This window comes from Pimephales promelas, chromosome 6 (assembly GCF_988280905.1).
Source record: "Pimephales promelas chromosome 6, fPimPro1.hap1.1, whole genome shotgun sequence".
Lineage (NCBI taxonomy): Eukaryota > Metazoa > Chordata > Actinopteri > Cypriniformes > Leuciscidae > Pimephales > Pimephales promelas.
Window position 1 is genome coordinate 34,950,626 of NC_142774.1, and position 26,046 is coordinate 34,976,671.

Consider the following 26,046-nt stretch of genomic DNA (forward strand, 5'->3'; position numbering starts at 1 on the left):
CTATGAAAGCCTGTAGACTGATTTTTATGTGAAGAACGTTTTTGCTGGGAAAGTCAAAAAGATGTTCATCTGTTCAATGACGCATGAAATGAAAGTACAATGTTTAGGATAATGCTGAAAGAGCTATTCTGTACTGTAATGTCAATGCATCATGCAAAGAAAAGAGATTTTTTCCGAACTATCGTCAGATATAGACTGTAGTCTCAAATAAACTTTATAATCAAATCATCATAATGGTGGGCGATTACCTCATCTGTTGACATGTTGCCGGTGAATGGCAAAGATAGTGCAGACATATACACATCAGATGCTTTCTTAAGCGCTGTTTTCTCACCATTGTCATTTTTGTTGTGTGTTTAATTTGATAATGAGAAAAAAGCTTGCGGCATATACGTATTTTCATACTCATCTAAACATCTATCACAGCGTGGACAGTGTCAGGATTTTCGTTAATAGTATATTGCTTGCTGAAAATGTATTTATAACTTTTTACAACAATGGAAAAATAAAACGTAGCCTAGAGTAATATCGTGACCTTGAATCACATTCAGTCTCTTGTTGTACGTGTGCACAAGTGCGAGCACTGAATTCTACATATACCCCCTTTAATAGTATATTATTTGTGAAAAACAAACATGCAGACAATGGGACATTCGTTGAACTTTGTTGAAAACTGCAGGACTTTGCTAGCAGATATTTTATAGGTGACTGTATTTAGACTTGTTTTGTCTTCTTTTCTCTTGCAATAGTCCAGTCTAGTCTTCCACCAGCGCGTTACAAGGATGTGATGGCGGCGCTGCTGGCCTGGCTGCAGCAGTGTGAGAATAAACTAGCCATCCCGTCCACAGCAGTGACCGAGTATCCTGTCATGGAGCAGAGGCTCAAAGACATCATGGTTTGATCATAAGATACTTGAAAAACATGTACAAAACTTCCAAACTATAAACTATTAAACCATAGTGTATGCATGATTTCAAGTGTGATCCTGCACATCAAACTGGGATCCAAGAAAGTATCTGATCCTCAAACAATTACACACTTCACTCTTAACTGCAATCTTTAGTAGGATCATAGTGAAAACTTAAAGCCATAAACATAATTGTAGTCATACATTCTATGTAAATATTACTTTGGCTTCTAAAAAAGCAATGGTGATAGCCAAGACATTTAGAAAATACAAAATTGCATAAAATACATTGTTTAATTGACATATTTACCAGGGGATAGGAACATGTCATAAGGAATGTGTGCATTTTATTTTTATTTTAATAATAAAAGATTATTTTTATTTTATTTTAATAAAAGATTATTATTATTTTATTTAATAATAAGAGATTATTTGTTTTCTGTTAATATTATTGGTTTTATTTGTTAAACATTCATTGTGAATGCTTAATAGTAATATTGGTAATATTAACACACTGAATGAGTGCCAAAATATTTTTTGCAGGCAATTCAGGCAGCACAGAAGGAGCATCAGGGTGACGTGGATGACCTCAATAAGATGGCCGAGCAGGTGTTCCAGAAAGCACCTCCTGAGATCTGTCAGAAGTACCGAACTGAGCTGGACAACGTGATGGTGCGCTGGCGTCGTGTGTCTGAACAGCTGGAGGAGAACATCCAGAAGCTGCAGGATCACATGACCAAATTACAGCAGTTCCAGGCACGTGCTGAAACAATATGCTGATGAGGCTTTTCCCCAAATTACACTGGCTCTAGTGTCTCTGTAGCAGAAACACTTCACCTACACCACGCTGGGTGCTTTCCAAGTCGAATGCACTTGAATGCAAGCACCTGGAGATGTTGGCTGTGTCTCAACACCTTGTCAGCTGCCTACTCAGAGAGCTTACTAGGTTTTGAAAAGTATTTTGTTTAAAGGTTGCTCTTTTTTTCCCTCAGGTGAATATTCTGGGTTCAATATAAAACAAGCTCAATTGATAGCATTTGTAAATTGTAGTAATTTGTCACTTGTTTTTTTTTTTAAAGCAAAAATCAAGGTTACCGTGAGGCACTTTTCAGAGGATTTAAAAGCAAAAATGCGATGCTTGAGATTTTAACACTTTCATTTGTTAAAACTTGTGCATTATTTGAGTTGTTAAAAATGATTTATTTAAGGGTATAAGGTGTTGTCATGGCAACAAAGTTGCTAAATTGGTTATACTGTAACTTTACGCAGAAAAGGTTAGTAAGCTAATTTTTTTTTTTTTTTTACACACATACTGTTTACACCTTTTGGCTCTAATTCTGAAATTCAGTATTTTAACATTTAAAGATTTACATGCCTTTCCTTTAGCCCAGACAGTAGAGCATATAGCGCTAGCAACACCAAGGTCATGGGTTTGATTACCAGGCAAAAGAAGACCTTAAAGAATGTAAATGTGTACCTTGAATAAAAGTCTCGGCGAAATCGATAAATGTATACCGCAAGTGCTTTCGGTTGAGCTTAACTTGTTTTGAACCCTCAGTGTTCAACAAATAAACCATTAGTTTATATTCAAAATGTAAAGAAGTGGAGTTTGTTATATTGAATTAAAGTTGCAACTTCAACTCAGAAAATAAATCCCTATGGGTTGTGTATGATAAAAACATGCATTTTCTGATAGAGCATCATTTTATCCTATGGTAGAATGATACGAAGACTCTGCAGAAGTGGATGGCTGAGGTCGATGTTTTCCTGAATGAGGAATGGCCAGCTCTGGGAGACGCAGAGGCTTTGGAGAAACAGTTGGAACAGTGCACGGTGAGGACAGTCTTTATTTATTTAGCAATAAAAACTAAGTTTGTGTTCCCAAACTTGGAATAAAGCTCTAGAGCAAGATGTGCTAGAAAAAAAAAAAAAAAAGCGATCCATAAAACTCACCATAAAACTGTGTTTCATGAACATGGCCCAAAAATTTAAATTCATCTGAGAGTGTTTTTTTATGCAGAGGCAAAGCATAGCCTAAATGAAAGCATTGGTCTGGGAGAGGAAGAACTGTTTCTCATTAAGATGAAATCTGCAAAAATATGTTGTTGGGAGACTTGCTAATATAGCCGCAGCGGTGGTTGAATAAGCCGTAAAGCCATTGGGACCTGACTCATTAAAGACCCTGTCTTCTCTTTTCAGGCAATGGCAGGAAATGATTTTTCATATTACCAGTCGTTAGAACTGTAGCTTAAACATGAAATTACATTCCTCAAATTGCAGTTCAATATTTCTCTGCCCTATGGTAAGTTAGCTGTAATGATGGTGATAGCTTTGCTTCTCTTTAGTAGAATTGGGTCAACGCATTGCCGTGACCTGTTTTCCAAGATGGCCAAGACCGACTATTTCAAAAATTCTGTTATGATTTGCCAGGCTCTGGTGAATGACATCCACACCGTCCAACCAAGCCTGAACGGGATCAATGAGGTGGGACTGGCCTTGAAGAAGGAAGCTGAGACACCGTTTGCCATCAAAATACAGAAGATGCTTGATGAGCTCAATGCTCAGTGGGAGCTCATTTGCAAACAGGTAATTAACATGCCACATGGGCTTATGGTGCATTATACTAATTAATTACGAAGTGAGGTGCAATTTAGTCATCTTAAAAAGCCCACGCATACCATTTTCGCACCTAGGCAATTTCTAAGTGAAACTTTTTGATGTTATTTTAGAGCATTGCCTGCAGTTTCAGGTAGACGTTGAAGCAAAAAATAACTGTGTTGTGGTTGGTCCCTTAGGCTTATGCAAAGAAATCAGCCCTGAAAGGAGGGCTGGACATGACGGTGAGTTTGAGGAAGGAGATGCAGGAAATGCAGGAGTGGATCACCCAGGCGGAGGAAGAGTACCTGGAACGAGACTTCCAGTACAAAACACCCGAGGAGCTTTTTAAGGCCGTGGAAGAGCTGAAGGTTTGAACATTTCGTTGAAAACATAATGGAGTTGTCAGTAAAGGATAAAGTATAATAATCTGGAAATAAAACCGAAAAGCAATTAACATTAAAATTATTCACTGAACATTAAAATGGATATCATAGCTTAGATAATTTGGTCTTGTCAGAGTTTGATAAATAGATATGTCAGCTTAGGGTAATTTTGCTTAGGAGAAAATTCGGTAACACTTTACTTGAAGGGATGTGCATAAGACTGACATGACACCTTCATAACCATGACATGACTCATTAAGTGTCTTTCGCTCAATAATGACATTTTGAATGCAAATATGACATTGTTTAAGATGTCTTTGTTATGACACCTTGACATCATAACCTGTCAGTGTCTTTGTCATTACAACTTGACTTAAAATTAAGTTAAACTGGCATGTGGTTGGTTTTGACATTGGCTGTCATGAGGCCATTATAACTGTGTCATGAATATTTTTCGTGACCTTAACTACAGTGGTACACATTGAATTTGTCATTAAAAAGTTAGAATGGCTTCATGACAGCCAATGTCAAAACCAACCACCTGACAGTTTAATGTAATGTTAACCAATAAAGCTATAGGTGGTTTCTTAAGTTTGATAATTAATCTGCTATGTCATGTTTATGACAGGTTGTGTTGTCTTAGTAATGTCGAGGTGTCATAACAAAGACATCTCAAACAATGTCATATTTGCATTAAAAATGTCATAACTGAGCGAATGACACTTAATGACTGTCACAGTCCGTCGTCTGCACCAGTCTGTCTTGTCATCTGCACTACACTTCCCAGGATCCTCTTGTCTCTACTCCCGAACTCACTCCCTCATCAGCCACCTGTTCCTCGTCTGTTCATCATTTTCACCTGTTTGCACCTCATTATGTTTGATTCCCCTGTGTATTTAGTTCCCTCAGTTTCATTCAGTCTTTGTCGGTCGTTGTGTATGTTACAACGTGTTGCGAGTGATTTCCTGCCTGTTCCTGTTAATTGTTTAAAGTTTAAGTAAAGTAAAGTAATTGAATTGGAGCTTTGCCTCTTCGGTCTCCTTCGTCTGCCTGCACTCCACCACACCCCGTGACAATGACAGTTGTCACAACATTCATAAAACTTCCTTCATATTCATAACATATGTCATGTCATGGTTATGAAGGTGTCATGTTAGTCTTATGCACACCCCTTCAAGTAAATTGTTAGCGAAAAATCTGAGAAGAAAACAAGCAAATGTCTCTCTTTGTAAATTTTTCTTGTTACTCTCCTAGAGAAACCAATCGTGATCTCTTTTATGATATTCCTTGTCTATGGGTGTGTTTTGAAGCATTTTCAAAAAAACAAAACTTGTCATATTCAATCAATTTCAGCAAAAGGTCACTTAAAAAGTATATCTTTAACTGTCAGAAAGTAAGTTTTGTATGGACTGTTTTATAGTAGATTTTCACTTTTTGCAACCCAAACTATGTATACATATACTGTGATTATATAGTTTACGTGATATATAATAAACTATGTATAAAATTGACACAAACAGGGCTACATATTACATTTATGGTCAATTAAATTCACTAAAACATTTTATTTCTATGAAGTACTGAACATGAGTGGAATAAATTGTCATAATTTTCACATTTTTAATTGTTGGATACTGTCGGACCATTGAGGTGGAACAAGCCAAAATCAACATTTTAAGGGGAAGATAAACTGTGTGTTTCTACTTTTCATGCCGTGTTAATTTTATGTTTGATAATAGCTTATCTAACACATCTAATCTCACTAGAGAACATGGAATCTGTGCCTTTATTTCTTTTAAGAACAGTCTAGGGACTATTTGTACCCCATTCATTGAAAGTTTCAAGACCCCAAAGTTTAAAGAAAAGCATGTTGCACTGAGAAGAAAGTGTCGGAAAAGCTCCCGGGACATGTATCTAGCCGTCAGTGTGCGATCATGATAACTGAGATATATTTATTTCCCAACAAGTGCCGTCTCGGTGCATGGATGCATCTCACCTCCATGTGATCCTGTTGCTTTGTGCTTTTTATGAAGTAAATGGGGCAACTTTTCAAGTTCAACAGTGAACAGCAGGGATCTTTCTGTATTCTTGTATTCTCTCTGCTCCAGTGCCAAGCTTAGCTTAACATTGAAAACAGAGGCTTAAGAGAATGCTGATGTACACTAACCTAGGTTGAAACATCTGAATGCTCACATAATCTCCTCTCCTCTCTCCCACTCAGCGGGCTCAAGAGGAAGTCCATCAAAAGGAAACAAAGGTGAAGCTACTGACGGATAAAGTCACCAATTTCATTTCAAAGGCTCCTCCCGTGGCGCATGATGCCCTGAAGGCAGAATTGGATGTTTTGACTTCTAACTACCAGCGACTGTGCAGCCGACTCGATGGAAAGTGCAAGACTTTAGAGGTGAGCTTGATATTGTGCCAGTGATTGGGTTGCGCTCTGGAGCCTGATAGTGTCTAGTTCATTGGCATTCATTCATTTGGCTGATTTTTTCATCCAAAGTCCTTTTAAGGTTTACATTTTGTGCGTGTGTGTCAGGTTCTTCTAACATTTGATCAAATTCTGAGGACACTGGCCCAATGTGATGTGTTTGATTAACCACACGCATCTCTCCATTTCTGTTGGCTGTTGTAGGAGGTGTGGGCATGCTGGTGTGAGTTGCTATCTTATTTGGAGTTGGAGAATGCCTGGATGGACCTACTGGAGAAGAAACTTGATGAAACAGAAAGCCTCCAAGGAGGTGTAGAGGAATTAGAAGAAGCTTTGACTGTGAGTGCTTCAAATCTTTGAGATGAACTTCAGAATTCAAATGAGACTGTTTGCTAAAACAAGAAGCATTTTGAAATCCAGTTTACTATATTAACCCACATTTTTTCTTGCAACTTGAGTACATGCATTTTACTCCTTAGACCTCCCTAACACTCAAACCTTATGCTTTTTTTGATTTTATTTGTTAAGTTAGTGAAATATTAGGTTTTATACTCGGACACAATAGTGACCGGTGGGAAACAACATAGTCAGAATTCATTTAAAATTCTTCACTTAGACCTATTGACACAATTCATTCCAAGACATCCAATATCTCGTGTTGTCATTTCGTGAAGAAGGCTTAGTGAGGTGAAAAGGTTGACATGTACAGAGTTACATCCTTTGTAGATAGCTAGACCTGTATGGGCTAGACGATGTCTACAGGCCAGTTTCAGGGAGATGTGTGTTCACTCATTCAGTGCACTGAAGATGGGCCGTACGTTGTAGAAAGGGTTGTTTGTGGTCATGTGTGGGGCACACCAATTGGTTCTCATGAACATCTACCCAATCTTCCAGATAGTTCATCTCTGCATCGCCATTCAATAGTCTACTTGGAAAAGGGACGTTTCACCCTGGTACTCCCTATCTGAGCCATCACTATCACAGTCACTTTCAATTTGGGGTGGGGGGGGGGGGGGAGGGTGTCGCGTACCGGTACGTCAAGAAGGTCCAACACATTGAATATTTCTGGGATACTGATAACTACACTGAACAAAATTATTAACGCAATACTTTTGTTTTTGCCCCCATTTTTTATGAGCTAAACCCAAAGATCGAAGACCTTTTCTATGTACACAAAAGGCATATTTCTCTCAAATACTGTTCACAAATCTGTCTAAATCTGTGTTAGTGAGCACTTCTCCTTTGCCAAGATCATCCATCCCCCTCACAGGTGTGTCATAATCAGTGTAGGATTGCCAAAACCTGCCATTACCAGCCAATACCTGTGTTTTCAATTGAAGCACCGTGTAATACTACAATTGTGACCGTAAAACAAATTTACAAGTCTTACAGGCAAAATATATATGCAGGAGTATAATTCTCAAAATATATCAGTAGTAGACCCTTTAATATGATAGTTCTATCTGTAAATTAACATGTTTTATATACTAGTTTTTATAGTAGTCTGAGGAAGACATCATCTTCTAGATGTGCAAGCAGGAAGTGAACTGATCTGGTCATGTGACCTTTCACGCTAGTCACATGACATTAATTGATTTTTATGAGGACAATCTATTTTGTCATTTAAAAGTTGAATTTCTTGCCCTAAGTAAATAACATTTTTAGAGCTCCCAGAAATAAGAAAAAAGCTGCGACCGGTGGGATTAAAGCAACACTAAGTAAGATTTTTTAACGTAAAATAATGTTTCCAAAATCGTTTCAGTGGTTCATTAAGTCGTAACCGGGTGAAAGACACTTCTGGATTCATTTTGCGGTCCTACTGTATATCTGCTTTAACCACGCTATGTAAGATTGCCAAATCAGGTTGCGTTTCTGTAGTTCTAATGATACATAAGAAAACTACAAATTTGCGTTACAATTGTCAATTATTTCATTTTTCTACATTTCTGATGTCGCAATACATCATACTTTCATTAAATCATGCAACATACTCTAACTTGTCTGTAGACACTGTTCATTCCAAAGTGTGTGTGACAGTAGGCTGCGGTAGGCTAAATTATTTACGACAGCGGTAATGAACAATTCCACTTTCAGCCTGTAGGGTGACTGCAGGAGAAAAGTTACTTGGTGTTGCTTTAAACTGGTATATAGTTTTATATCTGGTTCTCACTCGAGAATATCATGTGGCTTCATAAACTTGAAATACTGTGCATGAATCATATCGCCTGTTTGTCCTTTTTATTACTTGGCCAACTGTGGTCGCTGATCCCGTTTTTGTTAAAAGAACTGCAAAAATAAATTTCCTTTAGTGTCACAGTGGAAAATAAGAGCATATAGGTTTAGAATGACACGAAGGTGAGTAAATGATGACTTTATTTTCATTTTGGGTTAGAGATTGACTTGGAAAGGTCACTCTGTCCCAGAGGTTGTTCTTTTTTATTGCAGGAGACTGACTTAAATGCCATTTTCATTGGAGTTTCCACTTTGTCTCCAGACATTTCTCAGATCATTATTGAGATCTCGTCTTAAATTCTAGTGCAGGGTTTCCCAAATGGGGATTTGTGAGGGAACTGCAGAGGGTTTGTGAGTTGATGAAAAGCTAATAAATAATTGACTGGAAAAGCGACTGCACAATTCATTAAAATAAAACTGAAATCACTATATAGAGTTAAATATAGATAGTTTTCATATGAGATGAAATGTCAAACCTCAGTTCAAATTGCAATCACAATAGCTTATATGACAAAGTGAATATTTGAATTTAAAAAAGCTTAAAATAAAGAAATGTGACTGCACAATTAATCTAAATAAAACCAAAATCACTATATAGGTTAAATATAGTTTTACATATAGATATATAGTTTTCATATAAGATGAAATGTCAAATCGCAGTTCAAAATGCAATCAAAATATATGACAAAATAAACGCAATATTCATTTTTTGGGCCAAGATGTTCAGCCCTATTTATAAATAATTGTACAAATATATCCTACGTGGTTTGTAAAGAGACTGCAGGGGGTTGAGAATGTGAGTTGATGAAAAGCTAATAATGAATTAAATCAAATGGAAAATTTAAATAAAAAAGTGGGGCCACACAATTTATAGAAATAAAGCTGAAATTTTGATATAGTTTATATGTAGTTTTAGATAAATATTTTAGCGATTAAATGTCACATCGCAGTTCAAATTTCAGTCACATAATATGAAAAAATAAACACGTTAAACATTTTTGGCCAAGTTGTGTAGCCCTGTATATAAATAATTTTGAAATTAAAACAATAAAAATAAAACACTTAAAAAAAATAATGAAATATTTTATCTCTTACTTGAATGTCATGACCATTAAAAGACATCAGAGAACCCGTAAACATGCAAATGTTTGTTAAATTGTTAAAATATAAACCTAAATTCTCAGGGAAAGACTAGGGTTTGGCTTACAAAAAAGTTTGGGAACCCCTGCTCTAGACATGCATGATTACCAAGGGGTCTTTTACTCGTGAGACAGAAAAATAAAAATTGAGAAACAGGAGACTTTAGCACAAAATTTAGTGTTGTGTACATTTAGAGTAGCAGACACTTCTATAAAGCTTCTTGAAAAATGAGGAATGCTACAAGACCAGACTCCATTTGCTCCCTAGGAGAATGTTTGAGATATTAAATAGATCTCATTTGTGATTTTTCTTTTCTACGAGCTAATACATGCATTAATGATGATAAAATAGTCATACCAAAAGTTTAATCTTGCGTCATCACCGTGGAAAGCATCTTTTATTGAGTTTTGTGTTGAAAATAACATCTAAATCATTGGTATTAAAGTGGTTTCTCATTCCCTCCAGTCCTTAGACACAATGATTAGAGAGCATCCTGAATATAACCGCAACCAGATCCGTGAATTAGCCCAGACCCTTATGGATGGCAGAGTCCTTGATGAGCTCTTACACAAAAAAGTGGAGGACTACAACACACGCTGGGATGAACTAATGCAAAGGGTAGGAACTTGATTCCTGATTCAGTTGTATTGCTGCAGCTGAAAACGTAAGTATATTCATTGGATTTTCTCATTCACTTCCGCTTTCTGATGTCAACGACAGGCTTTACAAAGGCGACAGCAGCTGGAGAAGAGCCTGCATTGGGCCCAGGAGAACGACAAAACCCTGCGCCTTATTCAGGACTCTCTGAACACCACAGACCGACATTTGACTGCTTACATAGCAGATGGCATAGATGCTGCACAGATTCCTCAGGAGGCACAGGTACTCATAATGTCTCACATATGGGACAAATAAACATTATTTACGTATTTATCCATCTGTCCGTCCATCCATCCAACGTGCAGTAAAAATGTAAGGACTTCAGTGATCAAAATATTAATGTCTTATTCAACAGAAAATTCAGACTGAGTTGAATGGTCATGAGACGACTCTTGATGACATGAAGAAAAAGGCTGTTGAGGTTGACGCATCAGAGAAAGTGATTGGAGAAATTGATGCAACATACGTAAGAGTCACAGATCATTTAATTTCATAGTAGCTGAGTTTTTGTCACTTTGCTGGATCCTTTCTTTATAAATACATTCATCCAATAATAATAAGTCATCAAATACCTATTAACAAACGCCTGTTTTTTTTTGTGTGTGTGTCTGTTCAGGATAAACTATTTCAAGTGAAAGGCAAGTTCCGGCTTTTCCAAAAGCCAGCCAACTTTGATCAGCGGTTGAGGGAGTGTGAGCGAGTGTTAGAGGAGGTGAAAGTGAAGCTGGTAGTGCTGAGTATTCGGAGTGTGGAGCAGGAGGTTGTACAGTCACAGTTGGAACAGTGCATGGTGGGTAATGTAGGGTGCTTAGTGTTTTAATAGCATTTATCCCTATTTTTTTTATGAATACATCAATTGTTTTACTTTTTACATCAATTATTTGAACAGATTCACTGATTATTTTATAATCTATGAAATGTAGAGTAGTTCACTTTAAAAAAAAAAAAAAACTTTTGCTGATAATTTACTCACCCCCATGTCATCCAAGATATCCATGTCATTCTTTCTTCAGTCGAAAAGACATTAAGGTTTTTGATGAAAACATTCCAGGATTTTTCTCCATATAATGGACTTCAATGGGAACCAAATGGTTCAAGGTCCAAAAGACAGTTTCAGTGTAAACTGTTCAAAGGGCTTTAAATGATTCCATACGATGAATAAGTTTCTTATCAAGTGAAACGGACGCTCATTAAAAAAAAAATAACAAAGTTTAAGTTTTATAAGCTCAAATGGTCGCCTTGCTCTGTTCTGTGATGCGTGTTCGTGACTTTCCTGTTCGAACTCGTTCTTCAAAATGAACAAATCTTTTTACGAGTCAATTTATTCATTTCATTCTTTGAATGAACCAAATGACACGAAAAAAGATTCGTCTGGACACATCGTCTGGAATAGTTTAAAGCCCTTTGAACAGTTTGCACTGAAACTGTCTTTTGGACCTTGAACCGTTTGGTTCCCAGTAAAGTGCATTATATGGAGAAAAATCCTGGAATGTTTTCATCAAAAACCTTAATTTTATTTCGACTAAAGAAAGAATGACATGGACATCTTGGATGACATTGGAGTGAGTAAATTATCAGCAAAAGTTTTTTTTGTTTGTTTTTTTTTTAAATTGAACTACTCCTTTAATAGCAGTTTTTGTTCAGTCGTAAGTTGCTGTTTAGTTTTTGTCGTGCTGCAATATCTTATATATGGGGAGTTTTAACACGTTTTCTATTTCCCCCATTTAGAAGCTGTATAAGAATCTGAGTGAAGTGAAATCGGAGGTGGAGACGGTGATAAAGACGGGAAGACAGATTGTGCAGAAGCAGCAGACAGAGCAACCCAAGGAGCTGGACGACAGGCTGACGGCTCTCAAACTTGCATACAATGTTTTGGGTTCACAGGTAAGGAATGCTAAATGTAAGACGTCTACAGTACCAATTTGAACACCTATGGATTGGGTATTCTTGGTATTTTCCATTTTAGAATAATAGTAATGTCATCAAAATCATTACACATTACAGAAATTAAAGTATGGGAAATGTACAAATAAGTGAAAAGTATCTTTTGTAGATTAAACTGTTTGGGGTCAGTACGATTTTGTTTTTTAAAGGTCCCGTACTTCGCGATTCCATTTTTCAAACTTTAGTTAGTGTGTAATGTTGCTGTTAGAGCATAAATAATATGTGTAAAATAATAAATGCCTAGCGAGATATTTTATTTAACACAAGTCCCCTTTCAAAGCCTACAGCGAACGTCCGGTTTGGACAACATCCCTCTACTTCCTTTTTAATGTCGTAATTAGAACAGTTTTTTGACGAATCTCCGCCCACAGGAATACCTATAAAACATATATTACTAATCATATTACTACTTGTGCACACATGTAACTAAGGTAGGAATAAACAACAGACTTATTTTAAAAATTCAACAACACCGTCGTTAATTCGACATACGGGAAAAAAACATATACCACAAGATTTTATAAAAGTTAGTAACATTTATCATTACAATTTAACCAAATAAAAGTACAACTACTACTAAATAAACAGCTTACCCAGCTCATGAGGGAATGAAATACAACTCATCCATTTAGAAAACATATTACATTGTGGATTAAAATGTCAGAAATGTCTTCCATCAAACTTTTGACCATTTGAGTTGTCAATGATTGGTCAGATCGTCTCATTTGTCTGTGTGCAGGTAACAGAAGGAAAGCAGGAACTGGAGAAGATTTTAAAGTTATTAAGGAAGTTTAGGAAGGAGGTCAACAGTCTGACAGAATGGCTGGCAACTACTGATGAGGAACTGACGCGCCGGTCTTCGGTGGAAGGGATGCCAAGTGATTTGGATGCAGAGTTGGCTTGGGCCAAGGTAAATGAATACACAACATTGTTTACATCTAAAAGAGTTCACTACTCATTAAAGGAATAGTTCATCCAAAAAAAAATGACAGTTCTGTTTTCATTTACTCCCCTCAAAGTGCTTCCTAACCCATTAGCTTTTCTTTTCTTAGTGGAACACAAAATTAGATGTTTTGAAATATGTTTATGTTGCAGTCCATACAATGAAAGCATACAGTAAATAAATTGAATTTGTCATTTTTGAGTGAACCATTCCTTTTAACATGGTGAAAAATGTTTAACCAAACCTAAATTGTTAGTTTATTAGTAATGCTGCTTTGTTTTCAAGAAGGTGTGTGTTTTAAAGACGTATTACTCCATATTTCAAATGGAAAAACAACCAATTAAAACATCATCTTTACCACCCAGGCGACACAGGAAGACACTGAGCGTCATAAGCCACAGCTGAAACTAGTGAGGGAGTTGGCACAGACCCTTAAGGGTTTACTTCGTAGCCAGGAGAACCTGATTGATGACAAGGTCAGTCTGCTCAACTGCAACTGGATTGCGGTGACGTCACGGAGCGAGCAGTGGCTGAACCTCCTGCTGGTGAGCAACCATTCATAGCAACCATCTCACCCTGTTCTGAGTCATTTCATTCAAATATTTCTTGTGCTAAATATGCCCTGCAAGGCTAAATTCATTTCCTTTCAATTTCACATCTCCATATTGTTCCGTTAAATCCAGACGGCGATTTCTGGAGGCGGCAATAATGTTATGACACTGTTAAGCACATTTATCTCCTGCTCTTCTTTATTACCTTCTCCACTTCTTGCTTTCTCCCATCGTTTATCTCATCTTTTATGTTTTTGACTACATTTTCTTCTTGTTCTACTTTGTAAATAACTATAAATATCTGAGGGACAATACATCAACAGATGAGGCTTGGCCTCAAAGGTATGATGAAACCATTAAAGAAATTGTTCACCTAAAAATTGACATTCTAACCCGCATTTCATTCTAAACCTGTATGACTTGCTTTCTTCCATGTAACACAAAAGAAGAAATTTTGCTCTTTCACATGCAGTTGAAGAGAAACTAATGTTTTTCAAACTATACTCTAAGTTTTATGAAGACATGGATCGTTTTTGTGTGAAACAAGGATGCAAAAGCATCATAAACGTGGTCCATGCTCTGTATTTCACTGTAGTTTTTACTGAGAAATGTCCAGGGTTAGAAAGAAAGTCATATAGGCTTGGAATAACCCAACAGTGAGTATACAATTGCAGAATGTTCATTTTTTTTGGGTGAACTATTCATTTTTAACCTGTTACTGAACATATTTCCTTGTGCTATCCACTGAATCCAAATGTACGCTAAGTTGTTTTAACCCAAATTTGGGTCAAATATGGACAAACCCAAATGTTGGGTTGAAAATGTAATTTAAAATTTTAACCCAACTTCAACTTTCACTTTCAACTGTAATTTTTTAAATACATATTTAACCCAACTTTTGGGTTTGTCTATATTTTACCCAAATTTGGGTTGAAACAACCCAGCATTTTTTGGAGTGTAATCGCAACTTTTTATCTGTAATTCAGGATTATCAGAGTCAAATCAAAACACTTGAGCAGAACATTTCTCAGATCAACGCGTGGATGGATCGTGCTGAAGAAAAGCTGGACGAGATGGACAGCCAGGGCTGCATTGAGCACGTCATCAAGGTCTTCAGTTGCACATGACAAACACTCACAATGAGCTGTTCTCCATTATTGAGGTCTAGAGATTGTTTTATGGAGCCATCCCCTTTTGCATCAAATTAAATCAACAGTTATCCATTTTTGTATGGTAGCAATGTTTTGATGGCTCATTATTTGGAAGCAATTTGCAGCAAAAAACCCTCTAAATTTAGGCACTAGGGAGAACAAAACATACAGACAAAAAAAAAGTATTTTAATTTTATAAAATGTATCATTTCTTTTGTCCTCTGTAAAGTAAATATAATTATCTTTTATGCCATACTACCAAAATATAAATCTGTACTTTCGGGTTTTGTGCATTTTAAAGTTTTAGAAAGTTTACATTTACACATGAATTATAACTTCAATAACACCAAAAACAGAAAAATGTAGGTTTTTTTTTTTTTTTTTTTTCCCAACAGTTGGAATTGATTGAATATATACTATATGTATTCAAAATGTAGCACACATAATTGATGTGTTGTTATTTTGGGCGTTTTATTTCAGGGTTTGCGGATAGAGCTGGAGGAGATGAAGGGGAAGGTTGAAGCGGTGCAGGTTCTGGCGGAGGAACTTATAAAGAACACAGGGGAACACTGTAAAGCTCAGGTGAAACCCAAGCTAGAACAGCTCAACCAGCGCTTTGACATCGTCGCAAAGAGGATTCTAATGGGACAGGTAGTCTTATGAAAAGCTGTATGTCTCATACTTGTATACCTATAGAACACATGGTGGATTTTAATCTGATTTCTCTCCCTCTGTTGATCCTTAAATCATCAGTGACATTGTCTTATTAAACCACTTGAAGTAGATAGATTTTTTTTTTTTACTTTTTGTATATTGTTAATCTTTTTTTTCTTTCCCAGGCCTCCTCTCAAGAGTTAGACGAGTACCACAGACAGGCTAATAAATGGCTCCAGGTGCTGGACGAGGAGATTAAATTAGGTGAAACTCTAAAAGAGGACGATTTCCTGGAGGATGCGGTAAGAAAATACTCTCAGCTGTTTCTTTGGCTAAAATTAATTTCTGTCACTGGAACCGCACGGGCAACGAAAGCCTGAAACAGCCTCTGAGCTTTCGCGTAAAGATCTCAAGAAAGACAATGAGTTATAGATAGATAGATAGATAGATAGATAGATAGATAGATAGATAGATAGATAGATAGATAGATAGATAGATAGATAGATAGATAGATAGATAGATAGATAGATAGATAGATAGATAGATAGATAGATAGATAGATAGATAGATAGATGATAAATAGATAGATGATAAATAGATAGATTCATTCATTCAATTCAGTTCAATTAATTTGATATATTTCTGTGCTTGTTCTTTTACAGGCCATAGATGAGGATGCGCTAAATGAAGTTTTCTTAAAAGGAGAAAGTCTCCTCAAGAGAACTCCTTCTGGGGATAAAAGAGAGGCTGTCCGTGAGAAACACAACCTTCTTCATGACAAATATGACACTCTAAAGGTAATTATTGAGCGTGTTTGCATGTCAAGTACACAGTTTATTTGGAAATAAGGCCATGAGAATGCATTCACAAGCTTATGACATTAAACTTATGGCATTTCATTGAATTTAAATGTTTGTTCTATAAGGACAAACCAAGGACAACTGCATCAAATATAATATAACTGGCCATACTACCAGTATGTAATATTGCAGTAATGCAAAAGCTTTTAATGTCTGGTTGAGTTATACATGACAAAAAATTATTTGTTTTTCAGTAAAGCTTTCTTAAAACAAGACAAATTTACTTAAAAGTTAAGTAAATGTATTATGTAATTTTATTTTACCCATTTAAAAGTAAATCTTGTTTTAAGCAAAAAACTAACTCAATTTTGGGAGTTTTATGCTTAAACCAATTTGATTGGCTTATTTTAGATATATATTCTGTGACAAGTGTATTTTGGATTCTATATGATTTTATGTAGGATTAAAGATGTGTTCCCGGATCAGTCCTTTATTGGTCCTGAAACAACATTAATACCGTCACCCAATCAGATTTTGGGCTTAGGTATTTGACATATTTCCAAAATGAAATACTGCACTATTGAATTCTTGTAAAAATGAATAAATTAGTTGGTATTAAAGATAATTTTATGGTCGGTGTAAGATTGAACTCCTGTATTATTATTCAAGCCAGAGACCAGGTCAAAACTGGAATAAGAATGAGGTCACGCTCTTACAGTAGGTGTGACACTTAGTCAAAACTTAAGGTTAAAAAATGGAGGGTTTGGGCGGTAGGGGTTGGGGGGATAAAACTTTGGTAAAAGTTTTGCTTTATAATTTGACGTATTTAATAAGTCTTAATATGTTCATTCTGCGTTCCTAGAATCTGAGAGCCCTGAGAAAGAAGAAGGCTCTTGCTCTTGCCCCGCAGTGGTATCAGTTCTGTAAAAAAACCGATGACATGATGCAGTGGCTGGACAAAATCGAGAAGACCCTTGCAGAGCTTCCAGATCCTCCCGAGGAGCTGAGAGTGAAAGTGAGAGCCAACGTTTCTTTACTGTAAACACTATGGGTCTTTAATTAATATTTATGTTCTTATATTTAAGCTCCTTGGATGTTTTAAACAGTATAGAGGTCCCTTTCCTTTCATCAAGTTTAAGAATATTGAACTGAAGTTTAAGTGATGTCAGGTGACGTGACTTCTTGTTGACGTTTAAAGTATTTTCAAACAAAATGGAGGCTAGATAGACCCTCCCTCCTCCTCATCCGCACACTGACATCCCAAACCCCACCCCCAGGGCCTTCTTGTCAGTTATTGGCTGGAACAGTGTGTTATGTTTCGTGGAGCGAGTTGCCGCAGTTTGTTTTTGTTGCCATTTGTTGAGCCCGGGTGACCGCGTTTTTTTTACAGTGTGTTTAGGGGACAGGCAGCTACCGGATAGTGAGGAGGTGTTTGCTGTATGTGACAAAAAATGTTTGTGACATCGGTTAGAGCACCTTTAAGTTCAAGTTTAAGAATATTGTACTGTGCACTAAAGGAATTGGATGTTTTCCATCAGGCAATCGGTTCTGAGATTGAACAACAACGTCCAAAGTTGGAGGACTTGCGTGGACTGGGCCGAGTGCTTTCAGAGGGCGGAGCTGGCAAGCTAGTGGAGCCCCGCCTCCTCCCGGTCAATAAACGCTGGGCAGGGCTGGACGTTAAATTCAATCAAGTGCGCCACAAAAGTGTAAGTCTGCTCTTAGTAGTTGTTACTAGGAAAAAGAAAGTAAATTTCAAAAATGCATCTTTTAAATGTTGAAATATTGGAGAAAATTGCCTGTGGTAAAATCACTGTAATGTGTCTTAAAGGGACATAAAGGAAAAAAATTAGAGATGGGAGGAAAAATTATTTTGTGTTCTTTCGCAAATGTTTTTCGTTCCCCTGAGAAACTTTGCGTTACCTCTCAAAATGTTTTGGTTTACCACAAGAAACTTTGTGTTTGCTCAAAAAAGAACAAAGCTTTGTGAGCAAAGCAGCGAACACAGCAAAGTTTTCGGGGGAATGCAAAAGTTTTGCGAAGAGAACGCAAAGGTTGTATGAGTAAACGCAAAAGCATTGAAATATTTGAAATATATAACGCAAAAGCATTGAAAATCTCATATTTTTTTCGTTACCATGTCCCTTTAGGGGCTCCGTAATAATTGACAGTCTTTAATGATGGATTGATTTTTTTTTTTTTTTTTTCCGTGTTTTTTTTTTTTCTTAAACATAATTTTTTTTGTATTGCTCTTCATTGCACAATAACCTGTTTTTTCCATCAGAGTAAAATAGTCCAATTGAACGAGACGCATTGTTCTCCATCCTTGTATGTGCAGGAGCTGCAGTTTTTGCTGCAGTGTATCGCTGACAACGAGGCTCTGCTGAACTCTCCTGACCGCTGGTCTGCAGCATTCATCAACGTTTCTCAACAAGAAAAGTGCCTTAAGGTTATATCATAATCCGTCTCATTTCTTTGAATGATTTTTATTAGCCAATGCATTTTTGTGTCCATGAGCTGATTCAGTCTATTATTGTACAGATATGTATGAACATGAACAATTCGTTTTACCCACACCACTGAAACAGCAGTTAAAATAGTCAAGTAAAGTCACCTTCATTTATATAACACTTTCAATACAGATTGTTTCAAAGCAGCTTTACAGTGATTATATGAAATGAATGGAACAGAGATTGTTGTGGCTTTACAGCAGTTCTTGAAAAAAGGTATAGACCCCTTTTGCACCGACGTCACAGTTACGTCACGGCGCTAGCTGGAGGCAAAACAAAGTGAAAACTGGAGGCGGCCAATATAAACCAGCACAGATTCGGCTACATAATAAGGAGCTTAAATAATTGTTACTATTATTAAATGTCATCTTGTTGTGTTGTTTGGTGCAAGAATTGATGAAAAATGAATATGCTGTGTCTGGAACTTTTATTTCCAGAAAATATTCACATCATTAAAATCGCACTGTAATGTCACTCTTTACATTGTCGTGGTCTCGGCGCTGGGTTGGCAGAACTGCGGATCATACACACAAGTCTTGTACAGGACCATATAGGCATCTAAAGATTTATATGCCTCAGTTTCTCTTTCAGTTAGGTTTCTCTATAAGGTAGGTGTAGAAGTCAGGCCACTCACCCGAGGTAACGTACGTTAATCCTGTCAGATCATCCATGCATTGAGTGAGCGTGTAGGCGGCTACAGGTCGGCCAATCTGGTTCTGTCCGTTAAAAATAACTTTTGGAAATAACAATCGCGGTCCTGGACACTTAGAGACCTTACACATTAAGATAATATCGGATTTTCTCCAGTCATTGTTAAAAAACAAGCTAACAATTCTTGCTAACTCGCGTTAGTGAAGTGGCCAGATGGATCTTTCTGCCTCCACCTAAGCTCCGCCCACAAAAAAACGTCACCATGTTTACCAACTGTAAAAGGGTCTATTGTCCAGCTATACTTTTAACTTCATAGCCGTTCATTTGCACGTCAACGGTGTTTGGTGGCTCGAGAACGCAAACTTTGAAATTCTAATTCCAATTCCTCCAATTCTGTGAAAACTGTGATGGCGTGCACATGCATATTACAGTACGTGTTTAGTCTATAGATACGCATGTTTGAATATAAATGTGCGCAGGCATGTAGTCTTTCTTTACCAAGTGACATCGCCAAATTTCTTGTCTGTTCTGCATAATACAGAAATAATGTAAATGCTTTAATCTTTTGTGTCATGTGATTCAGGAGGTTAAAGTGAATCTGGATAAACTGGAGAGTCCAGTGACAGAGGCTTTAGGCAAGGGAGCCTCTCTTCCTGAGGAGAGTTTACTGGTCCAACTGCTCCGAGCCAACTGGGAAAACCTTAAAAAGCTCTATCATGACAGACTCGCGTAAGGGTGCAAATTGAAAAATAGTGTGTCATTAAGTCAGTGAATTGTTCAGAAGAGTTTGTTGAATTTGTAGGTTATATTACTTGTAAGTTTACCATATTACTTGTATATCTATTACATAAACATAAATGGAATACTGTATGTGCATATATTTTGTGTTTTTATTTTAGTCATTTTTATGTGCTTTTGTCATTTCATTTCTATTTAGCTTTTTTTAATTTTGCACTTGCAGAGCTCTTATTTTTTACTTATTTTATTTCAGCTCCATTTCAATTAATGAAATCAATTTTTTTATTATTTTCATTAAAAAAATGACAGATTAAGTATAGAACGCTACTGACTGGTCATAAGTAAAGGATTCGTGCTAAATAAGCTGTCAAATAGTCCATATTAAGTAAAGAAACCACAAAAGTGAGATTGTTTTTATGCATTTTTTTTTAAGCTAAACAATATGTGGACATTAACTTTTTAATCTAATAATCTGTTTAAATCATTATATTGATTTAACATACTCCACCTTTACTCTCTGACTCACAATGTTTTTTTTTGTCTACTGTCCAGACGCCTTGAAAAATCGAAGAAATTCAGTGAAGAGTTCAAAGCGCTTGACGATTGGCTCACACATGCTGAGAGGACGATTATGAAGTATGAACAAGACCCCATTAATAATAGAGACCACCTCAAGGTAAACATAAATATTACAATTTTATAATTTAATTATGAGAATATATACAAATGAACAAATTGCATCGGATATAATAATATATTAAATAACTAGTTCATCAAAAGATTAGCTGATTATTACTGACCCCATGGCCGTCTAATATGTAATTGCTTCCTTTCCTCACCCGAAGAGAAATGTTTTGGAGGAAAACAAATAATAACTTTCCAGGACTTTTCTCCATCGAATGCAAGTGAATGGTGCCCAATGTAGACCTTATTTGACAGTACAAAATCCATATTTAGGCAGCTTCAAAGGTATTTTTTAACCACAAATGCTTGCCTTAGTGCAGCTCTGCAAAGTGTGTTCACGAGACATGCATGTTGGGCACCATTCACTTGCATTAGATGGAGAAAAAAGCCTGGAATCTTCAGCTGAGGAAAGAAAGTCATATACATCTTAGATGGCCTTGGGGTGAGTTTTATTTTTGGGTGAACTATTAAGGAGAAAGTATTAGCAGATTCTTAGGCAATACAGTAAGTGCGTTACATTAATGTTAGATTAGTTTTCAGACCATCTACTACACTAAGGCTTTCTACTTTCCCAGGAGCTCCAGGGAGAGTTTGAGAAACAGGAAGCAGCAGTGAAGGGGCTCAATGCTCTTGGGACAGATCTGACTCCACAGTGCAGTAAGGACGACAGGGACCACATTAAACAGCAGCTCGCCTCTATCAACTCCCGCTGGGCCAAAGTGTCCAACCAGCTGGCTGAGATCAAGAGACGGTTAGTAAAAATTCAGGACATATTAATGCAGGCAGACACGTTTGAATATCTTAGCATAATTCAATTTTGGCAGCAAACACCTACATAATTGCCCTCTTTTGTCCTTATTTTGAAGGAACGCATTAATATGGCTGCTGTGTGTTTTAGGTCTGCCGGGGCAAAAATTGTTCTTGCCGAGTTAAATGAAGACATGGGGGAGTTTCAGTCCTGGCTGGATGCTGCAGATGCTGTAGCTTCACTTCCTGTAGAAGCAGGTCACAAGGAGCAGCTCAGTGCAACGTTAGAAAAAGTGAAGGTAAAAAATCAGTTGCTTAAAAAGATGCAATTAGCTCACACATGGGGGGGAAAACATAGCTTTTAGCTCCATTTTTAAAAAAGTAAAATTCTCCCATGAGGCAGATCACCAAAAATGAGTCACAAAGAGAAGCAGATAATTAATATGTGTGTGTGTGAAAATCTTCAGGCCCGGGTGGTGGAACTGCCGAGCAGAAAGCAAACTCTTCATCAGATCAACAGCAAAGGCTCATCTCTCCCAGCTGATAAAGTCAAACCGTTGGAGAAACGTTTGAAGGTTATTAACATGCAATGGGCCAAGGTAATTCTAATCATTTCTGTCCTTCTCTAATACTGATCTTACTGGAAAATTAAATTCAATGATTTTATGACCTTAGCATGATTAATGCAAGAATAATTTCTGTTAACAGCCTAGAATAATAGCATACTTATAATACACTAAGGTGAGTCTCTATATATATTTATATTTGCTAAACATATATTTATACTATATATTTGCTAAACAAATTAAATCAACAAATGAGATATGATCTAACATATTTAAAAATTACAAATGCAGTGAAAATACAGGTATTGGCAGCGACTGCCAAAAATGAAAGTATTTTATTTTATTTTTGATGAGACTTGGGGTCCTTAACTGTTAGGATAGCCATGCAAAAAAAGGTTAAATCCCTAAATTATATAAGGTATTTATACAACATTAGATTTCTTTTTTTTTCCTTCTGTTCTAATATCATTTTTTACATCCCAATATCTCTTTTGATTTTTGGGTAAACATGACCTGGACATGTTGTAAACTTTAGAACATTTTTGTGTAGGTTTTGTGAGTGATTTATTGAAAAGAACTCTTTCTCTCCTTCAAAGGTGTCCACTGATCTTCCTGAGAAGCAGCGACAAATCGAGGATCTCCTGAGGGATTTGTCTTTGTACCAGGAACAGCTCTCCAAGCTCTCAATTTGGGCTTCCACTACTAAGAATCAGCTTGAGCAGTCCCCTACTGCAGTAGACCCAAAGGTAATCGCACAGATGTGAGCAAGCACATATGTAGAACACACTGACCACAGTCTTGATGTTTCAGAATATTGTTGTCTGTCTTATTTCGACTTTATGCTGTAATAGCTATGGGTGGTGTAGTGGTAAAAGTTCAGGGCTGGCAACCATCATGTTGCTGATTTGACCCCTACTAGAAGCAAGAATGTTGGTAATTCAGTCATTCAGTTCAAAGATTAAGGAAACTTTTTTTATTTTATTTTATTTTTTATCTGATGTGACCTTTTAATGAAGTCTTTGGTCTAATTTTGCTCAAATTTGTACAAAGAGTCTTTCAGATTTGCAAAGCTAACCTTTCCTAGTATCCCAGCATCTGCTTCATAGTTTTATCTGCTCCCATCAAGGCAAAGGTTTCGCTTCCCTAGACATGGAACTAATAGGTTCAGGAAATCATTTGTTCTTTCAGTTATTGAACTTGTGAAAAAATCGGTACATATGTTCTTATTTGATTTTGATTTTTGCTCTCATTCTGTTTAACTCAACTGATTATTTTCACACTGCTGCATGTTGTCTCTTTATATTGTTCTCAAAACCCATTCTTTGTTTCTTGTTAATGGTGCTTGTCAAGGCAAGTATAACTATTACTATAGCTCCTTTTCAGGTTTAAGGGTATTTCAAAACCATATTTCAGCCCAAAATCAAAAGAAACAATATAAAGGATGAACATAAATAACAAAGAAGAAAACTTTTTACTTTTTACAATTTAGTGGTAAATGTGGCTGTCATGGTCATTTGACATTTTACTGTGCAAAAATAAAAAGGTTTAATTTCTTTATTCAAAATTACATTTTGTTGCTGTTGTTGTGAAATGTGCCCTGGACATGTAGCCCTCAAACCGTATTCACTTTATAGCCCTTAATCCTGTAATTGTGGACAAATGTGGGCACAGAGGACTCAGGTGTGATCCTAATTTTTATTTATTATAAATGTTATATCACTGTCTTCGATAAAGTTTTGTCTATCCATTTATTGTGTGTGTTTTTTTATTTTTTATTTTGGGGGTATTTTATTTATTTACTTCAAAAAGTACCATATTTTCTACGGAAGCCCTGAACCGCATTGTGCATTCATAACAGTGCGAGTCCACTGGCTCAGAGAGCGCGCGCGCGCGCGCGCGTGTGTGTGTGAAGTCGAACTGCCATGGATAAACCCAAAATAGTAGCTTTTTACTTTTATCTGGGCTTTCAACAAAATTCTACACACGTCACACGTGCTAGTGGCAGTGTTTCTGAGGTGTTTTCGTGCTCGTCTAGTCAACACTATCTGGGTCGAGAACACAACAGTAACTGTTCGGTCTCCCTCTTCAACGTAAATACGCTCTGGATACATTTTAAGTGCATCATTCTGTATCCAATCATTTGGCCGGATCCTGTGATTTCCTAAGATTTAATAACCACTTATGGTTGAGGAGAGATTCTCTGATATGATTGTAAAGCACTTTGAGTGTATGTAGCACCGGTATCACACCACTTATCGCGCTACTGGACCAGTTCTAGGCTCTAAGGAGTGGGGAGCAAAAATAATAAACACACCAGAGACCGTTTCTTTAAATACAAAAGCCGGCAGTTTACTGAATGTAGAACAAAAGAATAATTCACAGTTCAATAACAAAATAAAACAAAAGAAATAAAAATATTCCCTGCAGGTTCCCAATATATCCCGTATTACTGAGGTAGGTAAAATGAAATTATATTTCACTCCAAGTTCAGTTTTTGGTTCCCTTAAATCACTTTAGTCGAGTTAATCTAAGTTAAACCAGTCTTTTCCTAATTACTCTTATTTTAGAATTTTCCTTTTAGAATTCTTATTCTCTTCCTGAGTTAACTCTCTATTTTTGTCTTTTACAGGTAGGAAAATACCTTCAAATAACAAAATCAAATCAAAGTGGGTCACATTTCAAATCACATTCAACATTTGAACTCAATATGAAAAGGAAATAGAAAATAAACACTTTAAATTCAAATCTCAATGTGAGTTCAATTGTTCAGTTCGGTCAAAAGATTCAGTTCGATTGTCCAGTTCAGTCAAAAGACTCAGTTCAATTGTCCAGTTCAGTTCAAAAGACTCAATTCAATTGTCCAGTTCAGTTCAAAACAATTCCTGACACTCCTACCACTCTGGCAGCAAGTCACCATACGCGTGAGATTTCCTCAAAGACGCCATGGAATTGATGAGTTGAAAATCCGGGTCTGGCTCGCCATCTTGAATCCTGTCCGCGCACGTGCGCGCCCGCACACTGCAGACCGATCGTCGCTCCGACCGAGCTTCAAACCAAGCAAAAAAACCTGACCTGTATAACAGGTCATAAACACAATAAATCCCTTTTTAAATCCTCAAATAACACAAATACAGATAATATTTCACATTCTCTGAGTCATAACGTCACTGTTGCGATTTACTTTTCACTTTAGAAAATGGCGACGGTGCAGTCTCTTTTAACTCACAACTACTGCACGCATCCTTCATTTTCAAAACATTAATTCTCTTTTTATAACATTCACAGTTCCCATAAACAAATTATTAACTGGTATACAGTTTAAAACAACTACGTTTCAGTATTTCACCACAAAAGAGAGGAAAAAAATACAAGATCACAAAATTGCAAGAAAATAAAGTACAAAACTCACCAAAACCGGTGTGGATTGGTTCACATAAAATCCCTGTCAGTTCCCGACCAGGCAAATTATGATTTCTTTCAACTGCAAAACTTTTCACTCTTTTCTCTGCTTATTAAACACAGTTTGTTCTCCTCGTTCTCTCCTCCGATCTTTCAATCTACTCTCTGCTTTCTCAATTGCGCCTATGCTGCAACGTCACTGACGTGCTGCGTCAAACGTCACTAACCTCTTAAAGGGCAATGACATGAATTTTGGCAGAATACTTTTACTCTTAAACATTAAATTATTTTATTGACATTTTTAATTAACTCTGATGAATTGACTTATTTATGCAGCTTTTAAACTATTTATTCTTA

At 36.6% G+C, this 26,046-nt stretch overlaps 1 protein-coding gene across 1 annotated transcript in view; it reads left to right on the forward strand.

Annotated features, from left to right (window-relative positions):
• The window catches only part of LOC120463258 (dystrophin), a 49,486-nt gene extending 24,125 nt beyond the window's left edge, over nt 1–25,361 (forward strand). The window contains exons 21-48 of the mRNA XM_089132829.1: nt 750–895; nt 1,451–1,663; nt 2,627–2,740; nt 3,338–3,493; nt 3,703–3,873; nt 6,110–6,292; nt 6,524–6,658; nt 10,157–10,309; nt 10,412–10,573; nt 10,707–10,817; nt 10,968–11,141; nt 12,080–12,235; nt 13,035–13,205; nt 13,604–13,783; nt 14,776–14,898; nt 15,421–15,591; nt 15,780–15,896; nt 16,257–16,391; nt 17,257–17,409; nt 17,933–18,103; nt 18,733–18,843; nt 20,139–20,284; nt 20,846–20,969; nt 21,553–21,728; nt 21,876–22,023; nt 22,192–22,323; nt 22,887–23,036; nt 25,197–25,361. Of these exons, the coding sequence (XP_088988955.1) occupies nt 750–895; nt 1,451–1,663; nt 2,627–2,740; nt 3,338–3,493; nt 3,703–3,873; nt 6,110–6,292; nt 6,524–6,658; nt 10,157–10,309; nt 10,412–10,573; nt 10,707–10,817; nt 10,968–11,141; nt 12,080–12,235; nt 13,035–13,205; nt 13,604–13,783; nt 14,776–14,898; nt 15,421–15,591; nt 15,780–15,896; nt 16,257–16,391; nt 17,257–17,409; nt 17,933–18,103; nt 18,733–18,843; nt 20,139–20,284; nt 20,846–20,969; nt 21,553–21,728; nt 21,876–22,023; nt 22,192–22,323; nt 22,887–23,036; nt 25,197–25,361 (4,247 nt within the window). The remainder of the gene's footprint in view (nt 1–749; nt 896–1,450; nt 1,664–2,626; nt 2,741–3,337; nt 3,494–3,702; nt 3,874–6,109; nt 6,293–6,523; nt 6,659–10,156; nt 10,310–10,411; nt 10,574–10,706; nt 10,818–10,967; nt 11,142–12,079; nt 12,236–13,034; nt 13,206–13,603; nt 13,784–14,775; nt 14,899–15,420; nt 15,592–15,779; nt 15,897–16,256; nt 16,392–17,256; nt 17,410–17,932; nt 18,104–18,732; nt 18,844–20,138; nt 20,285–20,845; nt 20,970–21,552; nt 21,729–21,875; nt 22,024–22,191; nt 22,324–22,886; nt 23,037–25,196) is intronic.
• Nucleotides 25,362–26,046: the final 685 nt, after the last annotated feature.